General features: G+C 40.4%; 3 protein-coding genes across 22 annotated transcripts in view; 2 read left to right on the forward strand and 1 right to left on the reverse strand.

Annotated features, from left to right (window-relative positions):
• LOC104437001 overlaps positions 1–20,631 on the forward strand; it is an 87,967-nt gene that overhangs the window by 6,353 nt on the left and 60,983 nt on the right. For 16 of the 17 annotated variants that reach the window (XR_005549536.1, XR_005549538.1, XR_005549530.1 and 13 more), the window contains one exon: positions 199–961. The exons of the other annotated variant lie outside the window; for it this stretch is intronic. Coding sequence is in view for 1 of the 16 variants with exons in the window: in XM_039308900.1 (XP_039164834.1) it covers positions 199–282 (84 nt within the window). In the remaining 15 variants the exon portion in view is untranslated. Of the gene's footprint in view, positions 1–198; positions 962–20,631 lie in introns of those variants that run through there. 17 annotated transcript variants of the gene reach the window in all.
• On the reverse strand, positions 7,934–10,889 carry LOC108958476. Of its 4 annotated transcripts, none has more exons than XM_039308903.1 (5): positions 10,716–10,889; positions 10,406–10,595; positions 8,928–9,050; positions 8,759–8,813; positions 7,934–8,682 (listed from the first exon to the last, which is right to left on the reverse strand). In XM_039308903.1, the coding sequence occupies exons 1-4, from the start codon at positions 10,716–10,718 to the stop codon at positions 8,776–8,778; spliced, it is 354 nt and encodes a 117-aa protein (XP_039164837.1). In that variant the 5' UTR covers positions 10,719–10,889; the 3' UTR covers positions 7,934–8,682; positions 8,759–8,775. The 4 variants fall into 4 exon arrangements, 3 of the variants coding, with proteins under 3 accessions (XP_039164837.1, XP_039164836.1, XP_039164838.1); XM_039308902.1 differs by having other exon boundaries at positions 7,934–8,680; positions 8,754–8,813; XR_005549539.1 differs by lacking the exon at positions 8,928–9,050 and having other exon boundaries at positions 7,934–8,680; positions 8,754–8,813.
• LOC120291761 lies at positions 17,635–18,054 on the forward strand. Its single transcript, XM_039309488.1, has one exon. It carries the CDS (start codon positions 17,635–17,637, stop codon positions 18,052–18,054), a length of 420 nt encoding a protein of 139 aa, XP_039165422.1.

A 20,631-nucleotide genomic window follows, 5' to 3' on the forward strand; every position in this document is an offset into this window, starting at 1 on the left:
CGATAATCCATAATCCTCATTTTCGCTCTCTATCATCATTAATTATTTCCATCTGCTTTCTATTTTAGTAATTTGCTTTGGCATTGGTTCGTCACATTAGTTTTCACTTTTCCTATCACTACACGTTGCCCCTATCAACTGTTTGACAACCTTCCTCAGTTGATTCTAGGCTAATCTATTTCTTTTCTCTCATTACAGGATGCCCGCAGGGGTTCCCTTAACATCGCAAGCATAACTGTCAGACAGTCTACTGGGGCATCATTACGTTTTGGAGCAAGTTGATGATGAGGAAGCTGAGATGGTTTTGATTGGAAGGATTTTGTCGAAGAAGTGCTTGAGTCAAGCTGCGTAACTGATGTCTCAAGGAAAGCCTGGGCTGGTCTTGGGTGGGATAACTATAAAATGAGAAGATGTATTTGTTTACGTTCCATGGATTGGCACCAAGCAGAGAGTCCTCACTTCTGGCCCTTGGTCAATCATGGGAAATTGCATAGACTTGCAGAGATGGGATGCTTAGAGGAGACAGGAGGACCTCTGTTTTCGTGAACTGGAGGTGTGGCTGCAAATACATAGATTGGCCTTCAACCAAATGACAGAACAATGCGAAACCTATTGCTTGTTTGGCACACAAACTGGTGAAAGTTGAGTCAATTCACACCAAATCTCGGGGTCGCCTTCGTGCTAAAGTCGCATTCATGTTCAAAAACCCCTCGTACCTGCAACGTGGAGTGTTAGGGATAGTCGTGGCATTGGGTAGAGATTCGATACGGGTTAACACCAAACTTTAGTTGTTCTTGTAATCATTGGCCACACTGGGAAGCTATGTGACAATGAAGTTCTTATGTCTGCAGCTGTGGTTAGACAACCTAGATATGATCCTTGTAATCTCATGGGGTTTAAGTTCGCTACACTTGACAAGAAGCATTAATTTCAAGAAAAACATATGTGAATTGCACCAGCATATCTCCTTTTTTTTTAATAGGAGAGGTCAAGGTTTCAAATGTTGGATTTCAAGATGAGGTCAGGATAATGTGATTCTCTGTGTAAACCACCGAGCTGTTTAACGATATCTAAGAGCAAAAAAAAGAAAAAAAGAAAAAAAGAAGGAATTGCAATTATCTAGGTCAAAAATTGGGGGTAGGTTAGCAAAAACCTTAGAAGATCCTAAATTTGGGTATCCATTGATTTTGTGGATTGTATAGCAGCGTGTATGGTATATGTGCCAGGAAGTCAATGACGAGAATAGTGAAGTACAATGCCAAAAAGATACAAAAAGACCCACACAATAACGGAGAAATCATCAAACAATTCATTATAAATAGTTGGTAAATCAGGACAAAAGGGCGGTTCAAATGAAATAATGTTTTTATAAGCCCAAGTTGCATTAGAAAATTCAATGTTCATCTTTTTTATGCACTGTTCTTTCTCGAATTCGTTCTGCCAATGAACATCAGCTGACTTGGAGTCGGCTGGCCGAAACAAACTTTCGATTCTGTCATAGGTCGTCTTGAAGAAAAGCTGAGGAAATATCTAGTGATTATTGTAAAGTATAGCCTTTTTTTTTTTTTTTTTTGGATTCACCGAGAACAAACTCAAATGGTTATCTTTTAAGGTTGCATCTAGACAAGACCCCTAGGACCGTTTCCTCCTATTTAGATCTAGGTTTGTCAAGAAACAAAACTTCGTATGCGACATGAGCCACACTAGAGGTGATCATTCAATGTGTAGGAGTTCATGACAGACATAAATTGTCACAATAAAGTTGTTTTTCGTTAAATAGAAGGAGAGGAATATGACAGGACTTTTTAGCTACACCAACTTAATGTACAATCACTGTAGAATGAATTAAATATGGAGCCGTGACAATGAAGTGGCCAAATCATCACAAGAACTGGCGACAATCGTTGAGGTTGTAATGCGCCATAGAATTTCAAACAAATGATCGTGTCTATGACCATAATCAGTCATTATCCCCAGTAGCAATACAAACCCAGTAACCTAGCAGTGCACAAACTGTATGTTACTCTCACAATAAATCTACACTACATTGGAGAGCCAAAAAAACTATAAATGTCATCAGCATGCAGAACGGAGAGGAACTACGTAGTGTCGCGACCTCTTTTTTTTCGGCACCCGCAATCGGGTACGAGCGCCTAAGGAGGCTAATGGCTCGGCTGAAATTAGTTATGTCCGGACTCTCCCAAGTCCACCAATTCACGACTTTAATAGTCTAAATTTTTAAGCTGTAAATCAATTTTTAAAATGGAGTCGCCACTAATCGATTTGGGGTGGGTTGATTAGAAACCCAAGTGAAATATCGGGAGAAATACTCACTCCTGCGCAACCAGAGAAATTAGGACCGGGGACTTGATTACATTAGTTAATCACTAATGCCCTTTCGATACTTAATCTTGTTTAAACCCTGAGGTTTTTTGGATGTTCGAGGGATTTTCCATGCATTTTTGGGAGGAAAAACATTTTTTGAGTGATTTTCTAATTTTTTGGACACAAAAGGGATTTTTTGGGGTTTTTTTAAAAAATACAAGTCTTTTTGGCTTTCTCATGAATTTTTGGCTTTTTTTGGATTTTTGGCATTTTTGGAAAATATGAAATATTTTTTATTTTTTGATTTTTCGGAAAATAAAATATTTTTAAAATATTTTTTAATATTTTTGGAAAATAAATTATTTTTTGATTTTTCTCGATTTTTTAAATAAAAATTTTTTTTTTTATTTTTTTTATTTTTCGAAAAATAAAATATTTATTTAAAATATTATTTTATATTAAAATAATATAAAAACTGACCCGGGTCGGATCCGCGGGTTGGATCCGACCCGGGCTAGCGATCCGAACGAGGACGGGCCCGCAACGTGGGCCCGACTCGGATTTTTTTCGTCTTTTTTTTTTTTTTTTTTAAACGGCGTCGTGGCCCGTCGTTTTGGGAGGGATCCAGCCCGGCCCGATTGCCCGCTCTGCGACCCGACTCCCCGTAAACCCTACCCGGATCCGATCCCGAACACCCGACCCAACTCCCGCCGCCCACAGACCGCGAACCCTACCCGATTTTCCGGGTCCGGATCCGCTTCGCGACCCGGAAAATCGCAAACCCTGGGGTTTGTGAATTCGCGGCGCCGAGAAGCTCCGGTGACGACGACGGCGAAGACGGCGGCGACGGCGGAGATGACTGGACTATGCAGAGGGAGATGGCGACGGCGACGGCGACGGGGACAGCGCGATACCTGCTCAATGACGGCGCGACGAGGGAAAAGACGGCGACGGCGAGACCCACGCGAATTCCTTCCCCTCCTGCGTCTCTCTCTCTCCGTGCCTATCTCTCTCTCTCTACTCTCCCTCCGGCGAGGCTCAGATCTGAGGCCGCGAGCCCTCGGCCCCCCTGAAGTCTCTCAGTGGGGTGTCCAAGGGCTGCGACTCGATCTAGCTCCCTCTGCAGCCGCGAGCCTTCGGATCTGGGTTTGCTCGGCCTCGGCTCCCTTCTGAAGTCTATCAGCAGGAAGCTCGAAGCTTTGCAACCTTCGATCGTTCTCGGTGTGCCTCCTCGACGATGGAAACGGGGGCCTATTTATAGGCGAGGGGGCAGCCGGTCGACGGAGCTTCGACCGCCAGTCCCCATGCGCCAAGTGGCCTCCGCCGGCCGAACCGGCGTCCCATCCGACGCCAGCTGCCCCTCCCACGTTCTTATCCGACGCCAGCCGCCCCCTGCTCCACATGCGTCGTTGCTGCTCCTCCCCTCCACTCCGGCGTCGCGCCCCCTGCGCGTGCGCTGCAATTGCGCGAGGAAGAAGAAGACTCGGCTGGGCTGGGCTGACGCGGAATGGACCTCACGGGCCCATGCGAGGGCTTTTCTGCTTTCTTTCTGCTTTTGTTTTGTTTTTGTTTTTTTGTTTACTTTTATTTGTTTATTATTCCGAAAAAAGACAAGATAAATAAAATAAAAACTTAATTAATAAGATAAAATAAATTTAATTAAAATTTGAGGCGTCAACACGTAGAGATCATTATACCAATTGTACACCAATACCTAACTACGCCTATGTATATACAAAATGCAAAGTGGACAAGCAATAGAGACAAATTTTTTTTTTTTTGGTCAATAAGCAATAGAGACAATAAAACCATTTGATATTGATTCTAGTTCTAAATGTATAATTTCTTAGCTCAATACTCTCTCAATGATCACGACCACATCTATGGTTAATTGACCGTCATCAAAATTCCTGTCAGAGGCGAGAGCGTCCTCTTGGCTAACATAATTTCTTTTGCCTAAAATCAAAGTCATCTTCCAAATGTTCCTATTTGATGAAGCTTTGTATGAGGCCACTGGCCAATTTTCCTTGTATTAACTCTTTAAGTACCCATTTTAGTGAAGCACCGAATATTGTCCGTCAGAATTTGATCATTGCTCTTGCTCAAATCCACATCAAGGGTTCAATAGCTGCTGCTTTCACCTGCAAAAGTTCTTCAAATTTAGCATGCAAAGAAATGGAATATCAAGGAAGTTTCGCATTAACGAGGCAATGTCTATTTTGAGGGACCTTTTGCATTTGCTCTTTGAGTCGGACGACAATGAAGGGTTGCTATGCCAGTTTTTTTTTTTTTTTTTCCCCTCTAGTTGATAAACCAATTATTCATCTGCTTCAATTGCAAACCAGTTTCCTGCGCCAGCTTCGCCTTGTCTTCGTCCAGTCAAGTCCGAAAACAGAATTAGATTCTTCCAAAGAGCTAGGTTAATGATTTACATAGAAGCAGGTGACCTCATAATCGCTTGCAAGAATCTTTCGCGGTTTCTAAATTTGTCCATAATACAATCCTTCCAACTTTCTCGATCTCTTTCCCCGTCTTTCTATTTTTATCTACACATTTTAGAGTACTGCTTTTCTCTATCACAGAGAATTGAAGACATTGTGATTATATGAGGATTAGGAAGAGAAATTCAATCCATGAATAACACAGCTGCAACGCCCTCGCCCGATGCCCTCGTCGTGGCCCGTGAAAGCCCTGGCCACAGACAGAGAGATGGAATACGAGCAAACAAGCATCGGCGGCCGGCGAAGGAGCTGGGGAGCCACCTCAGCGGCGCGTCTGTAGGGGTTGCGGTGCCTCGAGGCCCTCCGTGCCGGCGGCCGCCTGAGAGCCGAGTCCGCCGTGCAGATCAAGATCGAGGATCCGATCCACAACGTGGTCGAAGAGGACGAGTACGACGAGCTCGTGGCCAAGCATCTCACGAAGAAGTCCGGGGCTTCATCGTCGATGATGACGACGGCCTCCTAGGCTACGTCGACGATTGGCAAGGAAGAGGACTGGAGCAGAGCCGGACCCTAATTGCTCTTCCGATGAAGAATCAGAAGGTCAGAACTCCAAAATGCTTATGGGTCCGCTTCCATCAATCGTTAGTTTTACAGCAGTCCTGTGGATTTTGTTTGAATTCGTTGGTCCGAAACGGTCTTGCAGGAGAGAAGGTTAAGAAAAAAGAAGACGGAGAAGAAGGATTCGGTGGCGAAGAAACCTGCGCCATCCTCCCTATCTGCTGGAGCAGCAGAATTGTTGGGAAACCAGAGGATGTCTTCAAAAAATAAAATAAAAAAATAAAAACGACAAAAAAGAAAATACACCAAAATAAAAGAAAAAAAAATTCAAAAAAATTATCAAAAAATTATTAAAAATATACATGTCAGCCCGATCATGTGAACGTCAATTATTTCCGATCAAAATTAGTCGAATTGACTCAATTAGTACTAAATTAGAAAGTTTTATTATTAAAATATCAAAATATTATTAAAAATATTTATGTCAATGTCAATCATATTACGTAAGATGATCGGTGTTCACGTCAATTATTTCCAATCAAAATTAGTCGAATGGACTCAATATAAAAGTTTATAATTAAATTGCTCCAATTAAAATATTTGGAATTAAATTACTTTAGATAGTTTGAATCGATTTTAATCTAATATTAATGTGGGTGCACAAACATTAAAGATAACACTCAATAAATAAACAAATTGCAGGAAATTAAATACCACAACAAGCAATTATTTTTTAGCTTTCTTTTTATTTTGCTATATGACATGACCTAGATGTATAAATGAACCTTATATGCACACTATGTGACACACATGACATAGTTATACAATATGGCCTAAACTACAAGACATGCATATGATATTTTGGTATTTTATTAAAATTTGAAGTAGATAAATGTCCTAATTAAATTATCTAAAATAAGTGGTTATCTAGTCTATAGATTAGTGAATAATTTAACCTTAACGTTGTCCTATCTTAGAAGACCATTCTAAACATGCGATATTATCTAAATAAATCCTATTTATTAAAGAAAATTCATATCTAGAATATATTCTAATTTATTTTTTTAGAATCAATCTTGACATGCAAAAAGTTTAAATTAGGCAATATCATATAAAAGAATCACATATTCGAACATGCAATCTTTTATTTTTCATTCATTAAAGTTGGCTATCTAATTACAATTTCAAACATAGCCTAAGATCCATCAAAATTCAAATAAAAGATTATGATATCTGAAAAAATAATTCATCATCACGCGTCTTATAAGGCACTTACCAGCTTGGCGATAAAATTAAAAAAAAAAATCATCCGTCATTTCACTGCTCAAATTAATGATTATATTTAATTTTTGTCAATTAAATCCTATTGAATAATGCCTAAAATCTCGAATATCACGATTAGATAACGAAATCAATCCGAAATTTGTAATAAAATACTCAAATCAAATTAGATCATTACGTAATTTGAAGGGAGCAATCCAAACTCAGACTCATTCAAAGGCGGCTCGAGGGTGAGGCTCGCGGCAAGGCTACTCGCGGTGGTGCTTGACGGCAGAGGATGGCCGGTGGTGGTTTGGCGTGTGATTCGTCACCCGGCGCGGCTCGGCTTGGCTCAGTGGTGACTCTTGGGAAAACATGAGGAGCGAATTTCCAAAATTTCCCCTTTTCTTTTTATTCTATCTGTATCGTATATTCTGGAAAGTGGGGGATGATGGAATAAATCTTCTCCGTTCCAGTTTTTTCATTTTCTCCACTTTGACCACCGCTTGACTTTTCTTCCGCTCTGTTCAAGATCACCCCTTTCTTTTTGTCCTGACAAGTGCAGGAGATGTGCTAGGCGTCACTGGATGGTCACCCGCGATGGAAACCTGTAGCAAAAGAAAATTCGCGGAGGCTGTTAATAGAAGGTGGCCGTCGGGACCGACGCGTGGCTAGCACCGTTGCTGTTGGGTGGGCGGCGTTGGAGGTGCAGCCGATGGCTGCAACAGGTGGACGGCAAACTGGAAGACGGTGCTGTTGTCGAGCGAGAAGCAGCAATGAAAGGACCGTCACTTGGAGGCTCACATCTCGTCGTCGGTGAAGCAGCGTCCCACTGAATTTTTGGCTATACCATTTGATCAATGAGCTTTTGGCCAAATTTTATCTTTGGTTATTTAATTTGTCTTTGATATTTTACATCATTAAATGTAAGGTCACTTCAACTGTTGATGGTTTCGAATTTTCATTAAATTGATTTATATATGGTTGAATCATACCAATCTCAACATGATGAAGTAATTTTTAGAGGGTGACACAAATTTGAATAGAAGAAAATGGAAGTATGTTTTCAAATACTAGACTCATCAAATGAATAGATTGGATCGGGTTTGAGTTAAGTCGAAAATAGTCGATCCATATTGATTCATATTCATGTATGTAAATTTAATAACTCATTTTTAACCCGATTCATATTATTAAAACCTATTAATATTCTAGAAAAACCTACGCATTTTAAGCTCTATGCTAATTGGATAAAACTTTAAATTAAATTAAAAAAAAAAAGTCAATTAAACAATTAAAAATAAAAAATAAAAATGTGAAAAACCTATAAATCGAAATATTTATAAAATACCGATAAAATATATGTCCATAAACTACCTCGGGCTGACATCTGGACCATTTTCGGGTAATCAGATCAGATCGAAGAGCTTTCGATCAAACATCACATCCATTTTATATTGGGAGCAAAGCAAACTCAGCATTTCCAAATAATTTCATAACACTCTCTCTCACTTCACTTTGAAACCAACTCTGCACCAACAGGCGACCCGCCGGGACCAGCCGGCTCCGAGGCGCTCCGGTCCACGGTCCCCCTGCTCCGCGGGCAGTGGTTCACGGTGCTCGCCTCCTTCCTCGTCATGTTCGGCGCCAGCGCCGGTGCCACCTCTTTGGCATCAACTCCAAGCAGATCGAGTCCACCCTCGGCTACGACCAGACTAGCCTCAGGGCCTTAACCTCCCCGGCTTCTTCAAGGACCTCGGCGCCAAGGTCGGCGTCCTCTCCGGCCTCATCGCCAAGGTCACCCCAACCCGGTTCGTCCTCCTCACTGGCTCCGCCGTGAACTTTGCCGGCTACTTCCTCATCTGGCTCGCCGTCCCCGGCAAGATCCCCCACCCTGCCGTCTGGCAAACGTGCCTCTACATCTGCGTCGGCGCCAACTCCTGGAACTTCGCCAGCACCGGCACCCTCGTCACCTGCGTCAAGAACTTCCCTGAGGGGCGCGGCGAGTCATGAACCAGATGTGCCTGGCCATCTGCGGCAACGATTCCAAGTCCCTCATCCTGCTGATTGCTTGGCTTCCTGCCGCGATCTCCATCCTGTTCATCTAATCAGATTAGATCGAACAGCTTTGGATCATTAAACACTAGACGGACATTATATGAACTTCACCTGCTAGTGTTGGTTCAACAAATCAGGATTCAAGGACCGATCCAGAAGCATAATCAGAATCTGTAAATCAGATCACACACCAGAGCTCAACCACCCAACTTTTATTGAAGACGAAACGCGAGCCAAATCAGCAAAAAACAACAAATGTAATCAGATTAAACTATCGGCACCCACCAAGAAAGAAAAGCTTTAGAAAGACGATACAGGAACCGAGGGAGAACGCAGCAAAAACTATTGCTGAAAGTTGCAAGTATGCATTGCGATTGCCACTGCCATTAGTAGATCCTTCTCCCATTCCTTCCCAGATAGGAGAAATTATGAGAATACAAAATGAGGAGAGAAATATTATGACAATATCTAGGCAAAGAAAGAAAGTTCAACCATGAAAGAATTTCCAATTGATATGATTTTGGCATGCCCTACTTAATGAACCACTCAGTACTCAGCATATGAAAGTGAGTTTAAGGTCTGCATAAAACATACGGTCCAGGATTGCTAATACTTATCGGTACTGGCTTTTTAAGTTGCTATAATTTTCCATCGAAAATCAGCAAAAGACACAGAAGTACATCCTGTAAAAGCCTGCAATTTGTTAACTTTTTACTGCTCTGCTATCCACTTATTAAGTCACTTTAGAAGCCTGTACTTCTAGACATGACTTTAAAAGACCGGAATATGAGATTTTTGCTTGATTTCAATTGAAATTTGCATTGACTTATATTAATCAAGTTTTACAGTGCAGACACCAACCATCATTAGACTCACTTGAGGAAGGTGCTTCAAGATCCTCAGAAGCAGCCATGACAAACCAATTAAAGAGGTTTTTCCAAGAACGGCCCACATTCAAGGCTATAATTCGAGGGGCATATAACTAAACTGAAAGCTTAAAGAGATCTTTCGGCACTTAGACTATAGAAACCCCATCAGCCACAATGATTCCATCAACACAATTGTCAGAGATACTCAAAGACAGGAGCTTCATGTAGCCAACTGAAACAGAAATGCCTTGCAATAGGTGAGGTTCAAATTACCGAAACTGATGCCTATACAGTTACTATCAACTTCACCATGCCATTCCTCTAATGCTGACGTGTCAACAAGGAGAAAGAGCTCCACCAATGGGAACTGAGTCCATTCAATTTTTGTCAGCAAATCCCCACCCCAAAGAGCCACACAATAACTCAAGCGAAAGAGTCACATATTCATTTCTCATAGCTGTTAGCAAGCTTGGGGACTTGCTACTCATAAAGGATTCTCTTTGCCATATAACAAACCATGAGAGCTTATAGCATCTCTTCATTGCTTGCCAAAGAAGCAAGTAACAATAAAAATTAACATCCTTCACATATTCAAACCCCTTCTGTCATCATATAGGGATCGTAGTGTAGAAAAGTCTTTTCTGCAGAGTTAAATCTACTACATCATTATCGCCGGTAACATGTTATTAGACTTATATGCTGACACAAGTTACTTCATGTCACTCGGAACTCGAAGCACTGCCTACCATTCCCAAAATGCTGATATTCACTTGAACACGCCATATCGCAGGTCAAATAGCCAATCGGAAAGGTAATTCTTTTAGCCAAGTCATGGCTGCGCGACTCCCACTAACGACAGAACCGAAAAACAACCAAGGCGTCACCCAAAATTACCGGTTCTGAGGAGGCGGTCGAGGAACCGCGCCCCGACGGCGTCGTAAACCCTGCGCAGCGAAGCGAGGTCGTCCCCTTTGCAGAACTTGGTCACCAAGAGCAGGCCGGCCAGGCGCTGCTCGTCTCTCTCGCCTCTCAACAGCTTGAGGCAATCGTCGAGCGACGGCGATTGCTTCTCCGGCGCCGCCTCCTGCAAAATCGCAGTATAGCATCAGCATCAAAACGTCAATTTCCCGCACTTTCTGCCCTTGCACCAAGACCGCAACTTGACCTTTCGATGAAATGCCACAGAGAAGCTGGTGCTGCTCACCATCTGAACAGAAGGAATCGAGGGTCGAGCTCGGGACGCACGATGAAATCGTCTGGAGGGAGAATTCGGCGAATTTGCTCGGCGGATATTTCGATTTCCTGGCTTGCTTCCGCTTCCGCTTCCCACCGGTTGAGTAGAGAGTAGAGACGCTTCGAGAGCAGTCTACACCGCGCGGTGAGGAAATGAAATCATATTCGATGAATTGGATTATTAATATATAAATTAACAATCCAATCTTATTTTGCACATACCTTAATTTTAAGATTCGACTGTTTTTCATATCACAACAAAACCCTACTAAAAAATTCAATTGAGAAAACATCTTTTCTCTTTTCACGTGTATTTGTAAAGTATCATTCGTACACTATTAATAATATCTTACAATCAATCGACAATTCAACCATCAAGTAGACAATCTTACAAAACCTTCTTATTGTCAATTTTTCATGGGCACGGAACTTATCTGCAATCTTATTAACTGTCATTAATAAGTGAAGCAATTTTCTAAAATTTTAATTAAAAAATATACATTTTTCTTATCTAAAGTAAGAGAATCTCCCACTTTTTTTTTTTTTTAGTCTCAATCCCTTTTTCTTTCTCATATAATCTTAATTGTTTACCTTACAGATTATGTCCCTAAATAAAATATAATAATTCTGCTTTTTCTCTCACCTATTCTAATTTTAATTTTTTCAATATTCTGTATCTTACATTGAGACAAGTGAAAAAAACATTTCCGGATTAAGCAACCCTCTCATTATTGCACCCATTCTCGCGATGTAATGTTTTTCAAAGGAAAAATAACAAAAATGATCTCTAAACTTTAGCATAATGTGCAATATCATTATTGAACTTTTAATGTGTTCAATGTGACTTTTGAACTTGTAAAAATATTCAATATTGTCTCAAAACTTGAATCAATTAAAGGATAATATTAAATATTTTCACGTAGTCTAGGAATTATATTATATACTGCAAATTTAGGAATCGTATCAAATAAATTAGGGTTAATACCCTGAAAAACTCCAAACTGGTACACTTATGACAAATTTACCCCAAACTATTTTTTTGACCAAGAAAAACCGGGTACACCCGTGACAAATTTACCCCGATGACCATAAAAACCCTAAATTGGTACATTTATAACAATTTTACCCCAAACTAATTTATTCGACCGCAAAAAATCACAAACTGATAAATTTGTGACAAATATACCATTTGCTAAATTGGATTAATACCACGAAAAAATTATAAAAATTGTAAACTCTGACAAACGAATCGTAAAATCCCAAATTGGTATACTAGTCAATTGTCACGTGTCATTTAACTTAATAATTTGATAATAAAATTTAACGAAAACTAACAGAGGGTAAATTTGTCACAAGTGTACCAGTTTATGGTAAATTTGTCAAAGGTATACCAGTTTGGGGTTTTTGGTGGTCAAAAAAATAGTTTGGGGTAAATTTGTCACAAATGTACCAGTTTGTGGTTTTTTAAGGTATTAACCCAATAAATTAAAAATGTTAGGAACGATATTACACATTGAGTAAAATTTTAAAGATCATATTTAATAAATTAAAATTTTAAAAAGCGACACTGCAAATTGACCAAGGTTTGGAAACTATTTGTATAATTATCCATTTTCTAATTTTGGTTTCAGTTGCCTTTTTGAGTTTTTGTCACACTAATTGTAGGCCAGATGTGGAATCTCGCAGGGTGTGAGTACAGGGCAAGGGGTAGCCATTTTCATGGCTTCTGTTGCGTCATGGGCCGACTCACGGCTCACGTCGAGAAGCACCGAGTGCTCGCGTGTCCGGTCTGCAATGCTTGCTCTAAGGAGATAGCTTTACTCAGCACTCACAAGATCAATGAAGATGACGTGGGGACGAAGATCACAAGGGTAGCGAGGGAATTCGGGCATCAAGGACAAGGGCATGGACCCGGTACCATTGATTGCAGTGTATCATTGTCTTTAATAATCACCATTTGCTACAACAATCCACCGATCACAATTCATATTTAACAAAGCAAAAATCTTAGTCATGTATATCGCCGAAAATGAAAACTCAGAATGGTAGGTCCAAGTTACATATTTATCATTGAATTTCATGAAATATCGCAAAAAGATAAAGACTTATTCTAGATTCCGGGTTATAAAAATTCGGAACCTACCCATTGGAACCGATTCTCTAATTTTTTTGAATTTGAAACTTATCATACATACCCAAACTAAAATTGGATTGGTTCCCACCTATCCGGTTCTCGATTTTATCTCGGAACTCTACTCACCTATGTAGTGGGAAAAAGAAGAGGAGAGAGAAGAAAAAGAGGGAAAAAAACCCAAAAAAGAAAGTTCATGCACGAAAATGCCTTCCAAGTCTTGAAGGAACACGTGAGTCGAATTTGCTCTCGAGAGAGAACCATCTCATTTCAAGTTTTTATTTGAAATATTTCCTATTGTATTTCTATCAATTTGTTATCTCAAATATTTCCATATAGGCTTTTTTAGCCAAAAAAAATTAAATGTCTCTTTCTTACATACACGAAATGCGTATGTGATATGTCCATCACATTAAATTTCTCCAATATTAGACACTTTGTATAATTTATACAGAGAGAGCATGGTGTGTGTTCGTAAAATTCTAAACACAAGTGCACGTATCGAACAAGTAATATAATGATGAGATAAAGTATCGTCCCACGGAGATCGATGATTAATAAACCAATTAAATACTAAAATAGACTAATTCTAAAATTTATCTAACAAATCAAAATATAATTAAGAATGAATTAAAAACGAAATTTGTAGACTAAATGCAGTAAATCGATCAGATAAATATGTTAGAGCATCCGATTTCACCATAACCACTATATATGAATTTCAGATTGTAGTGAATACAAGAACGATATCAAACATGTGATAGCAGAATTTCCTAATCTATTTACTATCCTATCTCTAGGTATGGCAAACCTACTCAGCTTATTAATCCACTATATCTCTATGTGAATTAAAATAAACATGAGTGCATTAAAAACTATGAATATTCTCGGTTTACAATGAGTCTTTTGGATCACCTTATCACCGAAAGCTACACAAATAACGCGGTATATTTCTATCCACGTTTAATTCATGGTTATATATTATAATGAGCAATTGCATATTATCATCTCTCGCCTCAAACATGCACATCGATCATTCAAGTGGTGGCCAGTCACTCAAAAGCAGAAACGCAATAATATATAACTCACATGAATGAAATCAATTGTAAAACATAAAAATCATGAAATTCATATCATCATGGTTAGGCTACATCGTAGCCTAACAAAAGAAAATTAGAACATAGTAGAAGAAGAAATAAAAATAGAAATATAGATCAAACCCAGCATCTTGAATCAAAGAACAATAATTCTATCACCACTTTTGTCTTCTCTTCAAAATACTTGAAGAACTCTCGAAACAATGGAAAACGATCTAACCCCCTCTAAACCCTAGCTGCTCTCTCTTCCTATTTATAGGAAATCTAAAATATCTACTTGTAGATAACATTATGGAACAAAATCAAGAATTTCCTGATTTGATATCCATCTTCCATCGCTGCTTTTATTTGAATTCCTGATAATTGCCCTTCTTTTCCTTATCTTCTCCATATCTCATTATTCTGCATAAACAAGGAAAATTTAAATAATCAGAAGAAAATTCAAATATTTTCTCATAGATAATGCATTAATTGTTGCCTAAAATAGGTAAAATAACTCTATTTTTATAGAGTTATCAGTGTGCGGAGGTTATATATAGATAGTACCACCACAATAACCACAGACAATTTAAAACTAATTAATTGTTTTCATGAAATCTTCCCAGCAATTATCCAAGTGAAAGAATCCTCTTAATGGTGCGGAAGTTATTTATATAATGAAAATCTTTCGCCTTATACTCAAATTATTTTTTCCATGATCTTTTCTTATGGTAAATAAACATTATTAATCATGGGAATGTTTCTCAAAGGATATAAATTATTGTCAAATACTTAATTATTTGAGTTGTTGAATGTTTTCTGGATTTATGTTCATGATTGACCAACCTAATAATAACACGCTACGAATAATTAATGTGTGCATAGACCACTGCCGTTTTGGGCTTAAGCGCCATCAATTTAATTTTTTTGGCTTAACCGTAATTGATGCGATTTCGAGTTTTGTCACCAGCAAAAAGTGACTACAATGTTTGACATGAGAAATGAGTTCAGATCTCTTAATTATTACGCTATTGTTGATATTATATGAAAATTGACTCTCTTTGTGCATTTGGAAAGCATGCTTTTGTACGAAAATATATCTTATTTCATTAGAGTATTATCATACTAGATATTTAAGGTTTGTCGATAATCATATTAGATCGATGGAAGTGAAGTTTACTTCTTACTTAATCTAGCTCCAATATCTCAAATTTTCTAGTCAAATTGAACTTGAGCATCAATTTTAATCCTCAATCAAAACTTGAGTTGAGTTTTGAGTATCGAACATGCAAATTGAGTCGAACTAGGCTCTGAAGAGCACCGTGTCGACTGGACCTAACTCGAATGCACTCTTAGAGACAAAACACCACGTTTCCCCTACGATCTACACCAAATTGTCGGGCGAGGAAGCGTCCGGCGGCGGGTAACGGATGGCTGGGTGCATGAACCCATTCTCCCCTCGGACGCTCCCTCCAATCTCCACCGACGTGGAACGCTCTCATATGCGAACTCGCACTTTGAGAACGGCATGAGCGCGAGAGTCACGGGAGACGCTCATCTCGCAAATGACTACAATCCAAACCAAGCACGATGCATGGCTCTCCCCCAATTGTTTTTAATTAGTGATTGATTATAGTGGTTATGTCGGAGCTACCGAGTAATAGGGAACATTCATTGTCCCCTCGTTTTGTTCATGCACCAAGGGACATCTTGGAGAGAGAGAGAATTCTAGGTATGTAGGAAAACCAGCTTGGATATCTAAGAAACCACCATTGGAAGTGAAGAACTTAGTGTCACGTGAGGAGATCAATGGAGATCATTGCGCGGGCATCTAGGGGAATAAAATTAAGCGTTATTGTGAGATGAGAGAGTGCTCCACACCATAATTTGTGCTTTACTGTTTTTACCGTTGAGATTCATTTTGTTTTAGATATCATCTTGAGGTATGGATGGTTTTCTTACTTTCGATCAAGAAAAATATTCATCAAAGTAACTCAGTTTGGATTCCCGATTGAATGATTTATTTATGTGTGCCAATCAATTTATGTAATGTGCTTTCTTGAGCTCTGGATCAATTTGTGCATCAACACGTGTTTAAGGGATGCATCAACATGCTGACAAGGTATTATTGGTTTAGTTGGTCTGGACATCACCTATTCGCTCAAAAGAAACTGCATTAACATGACTAAAAGCTAGTATTTGGTCGGACATTGAAAGAAAATGAAAAGTGATAGTAATGTTGGGGGGGGTAATAGAGGGATTCAAATCTTTAGATATTTGATTCAATATCATGTGAATATCTAACATCCCAATTAATTGCATCTCTTATGTTGTTTTGCCTGCAAATTATACTTGTTTAGTTTGTGACATTTCAAATCTTATTGATTTTTTTTTTCTAGATCTAGTTTTGTCCGTTAGATTCCCAAGATTATGGGTTCTCCATCTTCATATAAATCATCTTTACCGTCCTGCAGTTGCTTCAGGAGATTTAGGCTCATTAAGGAAAATCAATGTTTTTAGAATTTTTATTTTTTATTTTTTACATCACTCAAAAAAAGTGGTAACAAAAAATATTCTCATCCTCAACAAAAATGTCCATGTATAAATTGTTGTTAAGAATGCAAATAGTTTTCATTGATTCATTTTTGTAAGTGATAAAGTTAAGAAAATATTTTCAAAATACTAATTTATCTGTGAAACAAACGAAGCCTAAGGCTAGAAGTCATGATTCTGAAGTTGCAATTTCATTCTTGGTGTTTACTCTCTCAATTTATATATATGGTTATACAATAAAATGGTTAATACCATAAAAAAAAAACTCCAAACCGGTACACTCGTGACAATTTTTCTTTAAGCTAATATTTTGGTCACGAAAAATCCCAAATTAATACACTTATGACAAATTTACCCAAATTAATTTTTTTGATGGTAAAAAAACCTTAAACTAGTACATTTGTGATAAATATACCCCCGTTAAATTGAATTAATATAATAAAAAACTACAAAATTAATACAACAATGACAAACAGAGAGAAAATCCTAAACTAGTACACTAGTTGGCTATTACGTGTCTACCAACTTAACAATTTGATAGTATAATTTAATAGAATTTAATAGAAAATAAATTTATCATAATTGTATCAGTCTGGAGTATATTTATCAAATGTATACTAGTTTATAATTTAATTAATTTTGGATAAATTCATTATAGATATATTAGTTTGGGATTTTTATGATATCAACCCTATAATAAAACCATAAAAGGGTTATTTAGATTTCAACTTTCGTAAAAGAAGAGAGATTTGTAAAACAGAAGCTACGTGGTCCCCCACCTTCCGGAAATTACCAAACTGCTCAACAATAAAGACAAGAAAAATGAAGATTGAAACCTCACGCGGGATTAACGCGAAAAACCGCTTCCCACTTGCCCACCACGATCCACCCGCGGTTTTCCTCATCCTCACTCCCAAGTCCCACCACCACCACGCCACTCTGCTCTGCCGCCACACGCCCCTCCTCCTCATCCGCGAGACTTATATAAGTACACCCCTCCAACCTCATCCTCTTCTCCATCTTCTTCCTCATCGCCATCCACTCTCTCCGCTCTCTTCACAGCCTTGCACAGACCCGAGACCAGACCAGACCAGACCAAGACTTCGAGTCCCGTCGCTCTCGCTGTCGAAATGTTGTTCCATCACAAGCTCAGATCATCCTCCCCGTCCCTCCTCTTCTGCTGCTGCCACGACGGCCACCGCGCCGCCTACCACGAGGCCGCCTCCTCGGACTGCGACGACGGCGGCAACCCCCGCAAGGTCCGCTCGACGGCCCAGGAGCTCCGGCTGGCGGAGATCCGGTACAAATGCCGCAGCCTCATCGCTCGGATCGGGAGGTGCCGGTGGAGGCCGGGCCATGCGGCCGCCGCTGCCGCTGCATCCTTGGAGTTTGGGTACGACCCAATGAGCTACGCACTCAACTTCGAGGACGACCGGAGCCGGGAGTCGGACGAGGAGTTCCCAGCGAGAAACTTCTCGGCACGGCTGCCGGTGTCTCCGGATCGGTTGCTGCCGGCGAAATTGCCGAGGGAAGTCGTAGCTTGTAGTTGAAGTTGTTTCCTCTGGAAAAGAAAAAAAAGGCATCTTTTTTTTTTTTTTTTGGATCGACAAGCAAGGCTATATTGGCAGTCCTTGGAACGATCCGGAGCGCGTGTATATATTTGTAGAAGCTTTGAGATCTCAAAGTTATGGAAGATCTGCTTCGATATGTCCACGTCGTCATCTCCATTTCACTTTCGCTTTTTGTCTGGATTGTTGATGATACCCGGTCGAGCATTTTTGCTGCATTATTTTTCCGAAATGTGAACCTTCTACCAAAAAAAAAAAAAGAAAAATTGAAACGTGAACCGATATAAATGGGATTTACTCCATGGATAACATGGATGCATATTCTTTTCTTGTAGATAGAGATTGGTAGTGCGCCATGCTGACTCGGGTACAGCACCCTTGGGCCCGCGTTCAAACACGAATTGTTAAGGGGCTGTTAGTTAATGTTATTTGTTTCTATTTATGAACAAACTTTTTGTTTATTTTTCCATGGAAAAAGAAAAAAAAAAAGAAACGCGTTTGTTTGCGTTTTTATTCCAAATCTATTTTTTTGTTCATAGGAACACATTTGGAATAGAAACAAGAAACAAGAAACAAGAAAAGCGGTGTTGACACCTAGTTTTTTATCTTTTAAATAGTAAAAAAAAAAAAATCAAAAATCAAAATAAAAAAATTTAAAATTTCCTTTAAAAAAATCAAAATTTTTAGCTATTAATTTCCTTTAAAAAAAAAAAAAAAAAAAGAAGTTGTGAGGTCGGGTCGGGCCGGATCCGGCTTTGGCCCACCCGGCCCCTTTTTCCTTTTATTTTTCCTGCGTGGGCCTAAGCCCAACCCTCCCATTTACTTTTTCTTTTTCTTTTCTTCCCCTTCGCACAGCCCAACTCTCTTTTTCCCTCTGGCCCGGCCCACCTCTTTGTCTTCTCCCTCAGCCGCTTGCTGCACGGGGAACCAGCGAAAGAGATTGCAGCCGTTCGCATGGGGAAATGGCGAAGCCGAAAGTAGGGGCGGAGGCGAGGAGACATCATCATCTCGCCGGCGGTCGGCGGGTTGGGGGGAGCTGATTCGGATGCACGCGGAGCTGATTCGCGCGCACGCGAAGAGAAGAGGGGGGATCTGCACCAGAAAAAGGGGAGAAACAGGAGAAAAAACAGAGGTTGATAGAGAGAGAGGAGGGGGGAACCGAGAATGAAGAAAAACAGAGAAGAGAAACAGAGAAAAACCAGAGAAAGAAAAAGGAAAAAGAAGCACAGGGGAGGAGGAGTCGTGGTGGCAGCCCTCGCCACGCCACCGCTACCCCGCGACGCCGCCGTTGCCCTCCGAGCGTCGACTCATCGTACCCGTTGCCGCGGCTCCCGACGCCAATCGAGCGGAGAGAATTCGGAGGAAGAACAGGGAGAAACCGCGAGCAAGGGCGAGGGAGAAGGAGAGGAAGTCGGAGAAGACTTGCGGCCTTTGCTTGCTGCCGCCCGACCAACTGCGCTCGCCTCCGCCCGCGACAACTTGACGCCGTCAAGCCACCACGCCTCCGCCCCCGTCCAACTCCGGCGCTCGCCTCCACCCGGATCCCTCGCCCGAGCCCCCGTGCCGAAGCTTCAACGATCGCGACCCGACCGACCCGCGCGCGCCGTAGACGTCGGGCTTCTTCACGCCTGGAGCGACGCCGCGACCCATCTCGCTCCCACGGTCCCGTCGGTCGACGCCGCGACCCGTCTACTCCCGTGGCCTCGCCAATCGACGCCGCGACCGGACGACTCGCACGCACTCCAGCTCGCGTCGCCGTCCCTGCCGCTGCTGCCTCGTTGCTCCGTCCTCCAAGCCGACGCCGTTGCCGCTCGCCGCATTGCCTTTGCCACCCGTCGCTTTGCCGCCACCGTCGACACAGAACCATCGCTCGGTGTCTCGACCATCCCCCTTCGCCGCCGCAACACAGCAGGAGAGAGGTGGGACGAACCGGGTCTTGGCCGGTTCGAGCGAAAGCTCCGTCCGGTAGGGTTTCGGCCCAAAACCAGGTATGTTCTTTTAATTAATTCGGGCCGGATTTAGGTTATTATTGCATATGGGCTTATGTTTTGTTTTGGGCTTGTTGGGTTTGGGCTGTTTAAGTTTGGGCTTATAGGTTTAGTTTCTTTTAAAAAAGAGAAGAGGGGACCTCTTGGGTTGGGCCCGCGATTCGGGCCCACCTGCTCCTAACCGGACCGAACCCGGGTCTCGTCTCCGACCGGACCCAATTCGCGCCGACCGGTTCGAACCCGGGTCCGGTTGGACCGGACCGGTCCAAATGGTCCATTTTTTAATATTAAAAAAAAAAAAAAAACAATTTCGAAAATCCAAAAAAATTATTATTTAAAAATTAGAAATTAGTTATTTTTATTTTTTTAAAAAAAAAATTAATTAATTTTTTTTAAAACAATTTCGAAAACAAAAAAAATATTTAAAAATTAGAAATTAGTTATTTTTATTTTATTTTTTTTTTAAAAATTAAAAAAATTAAAAATTTTTTAAAACAATTTCGAAAACAAAAAAAAAAATATTTAAAAATTAGAAATTAGTTATTTTTATTTTAAAAAAATTAATTAAAAA

Source organism: Eucalyptus grandis, chromosome 3 (genome assembly GCF_016545825.1).
Source record: "Eucalyptus grandis isolate ANBG69807.140 chromosome 3, ASM1654582v1, whole genome shotgun sequence".
Lineage (NCBI taxonomy): Eukaryota > Viridiplantae > Streptophyta > Magnoliopsida > Myrtales > Myrtaceae > Eucalyptus > Eucalyptus grandis.

Bases quoted from the DNA above. Each gene is read 5' to 3' on its own strand.
- LOC108958476 (XM_039308903.1), bottom strand. The intron at 9,051-10,405 runs GTAATTTTGGGT...CTATCTGGGAAG, and splicing joins CGACCGCCTCCTCAGAACCG to GAATGGGAGAAGGATCTACT. The intron at 8,814-8,927 runs GTGGGTGCCGAT...TCTGATTTACAG, and splicing joins TCTAAAGCTTTTCTTTCTTG to ATTCTGATTATGCTTCTGGA.
- LOC120291761 (XM_039309488.1), top strand. From the start codon at position 17,635: ATGTTGTTCCATCACAAGCTCAGATCATCCTCCCCGTCCCTCCTCTTC.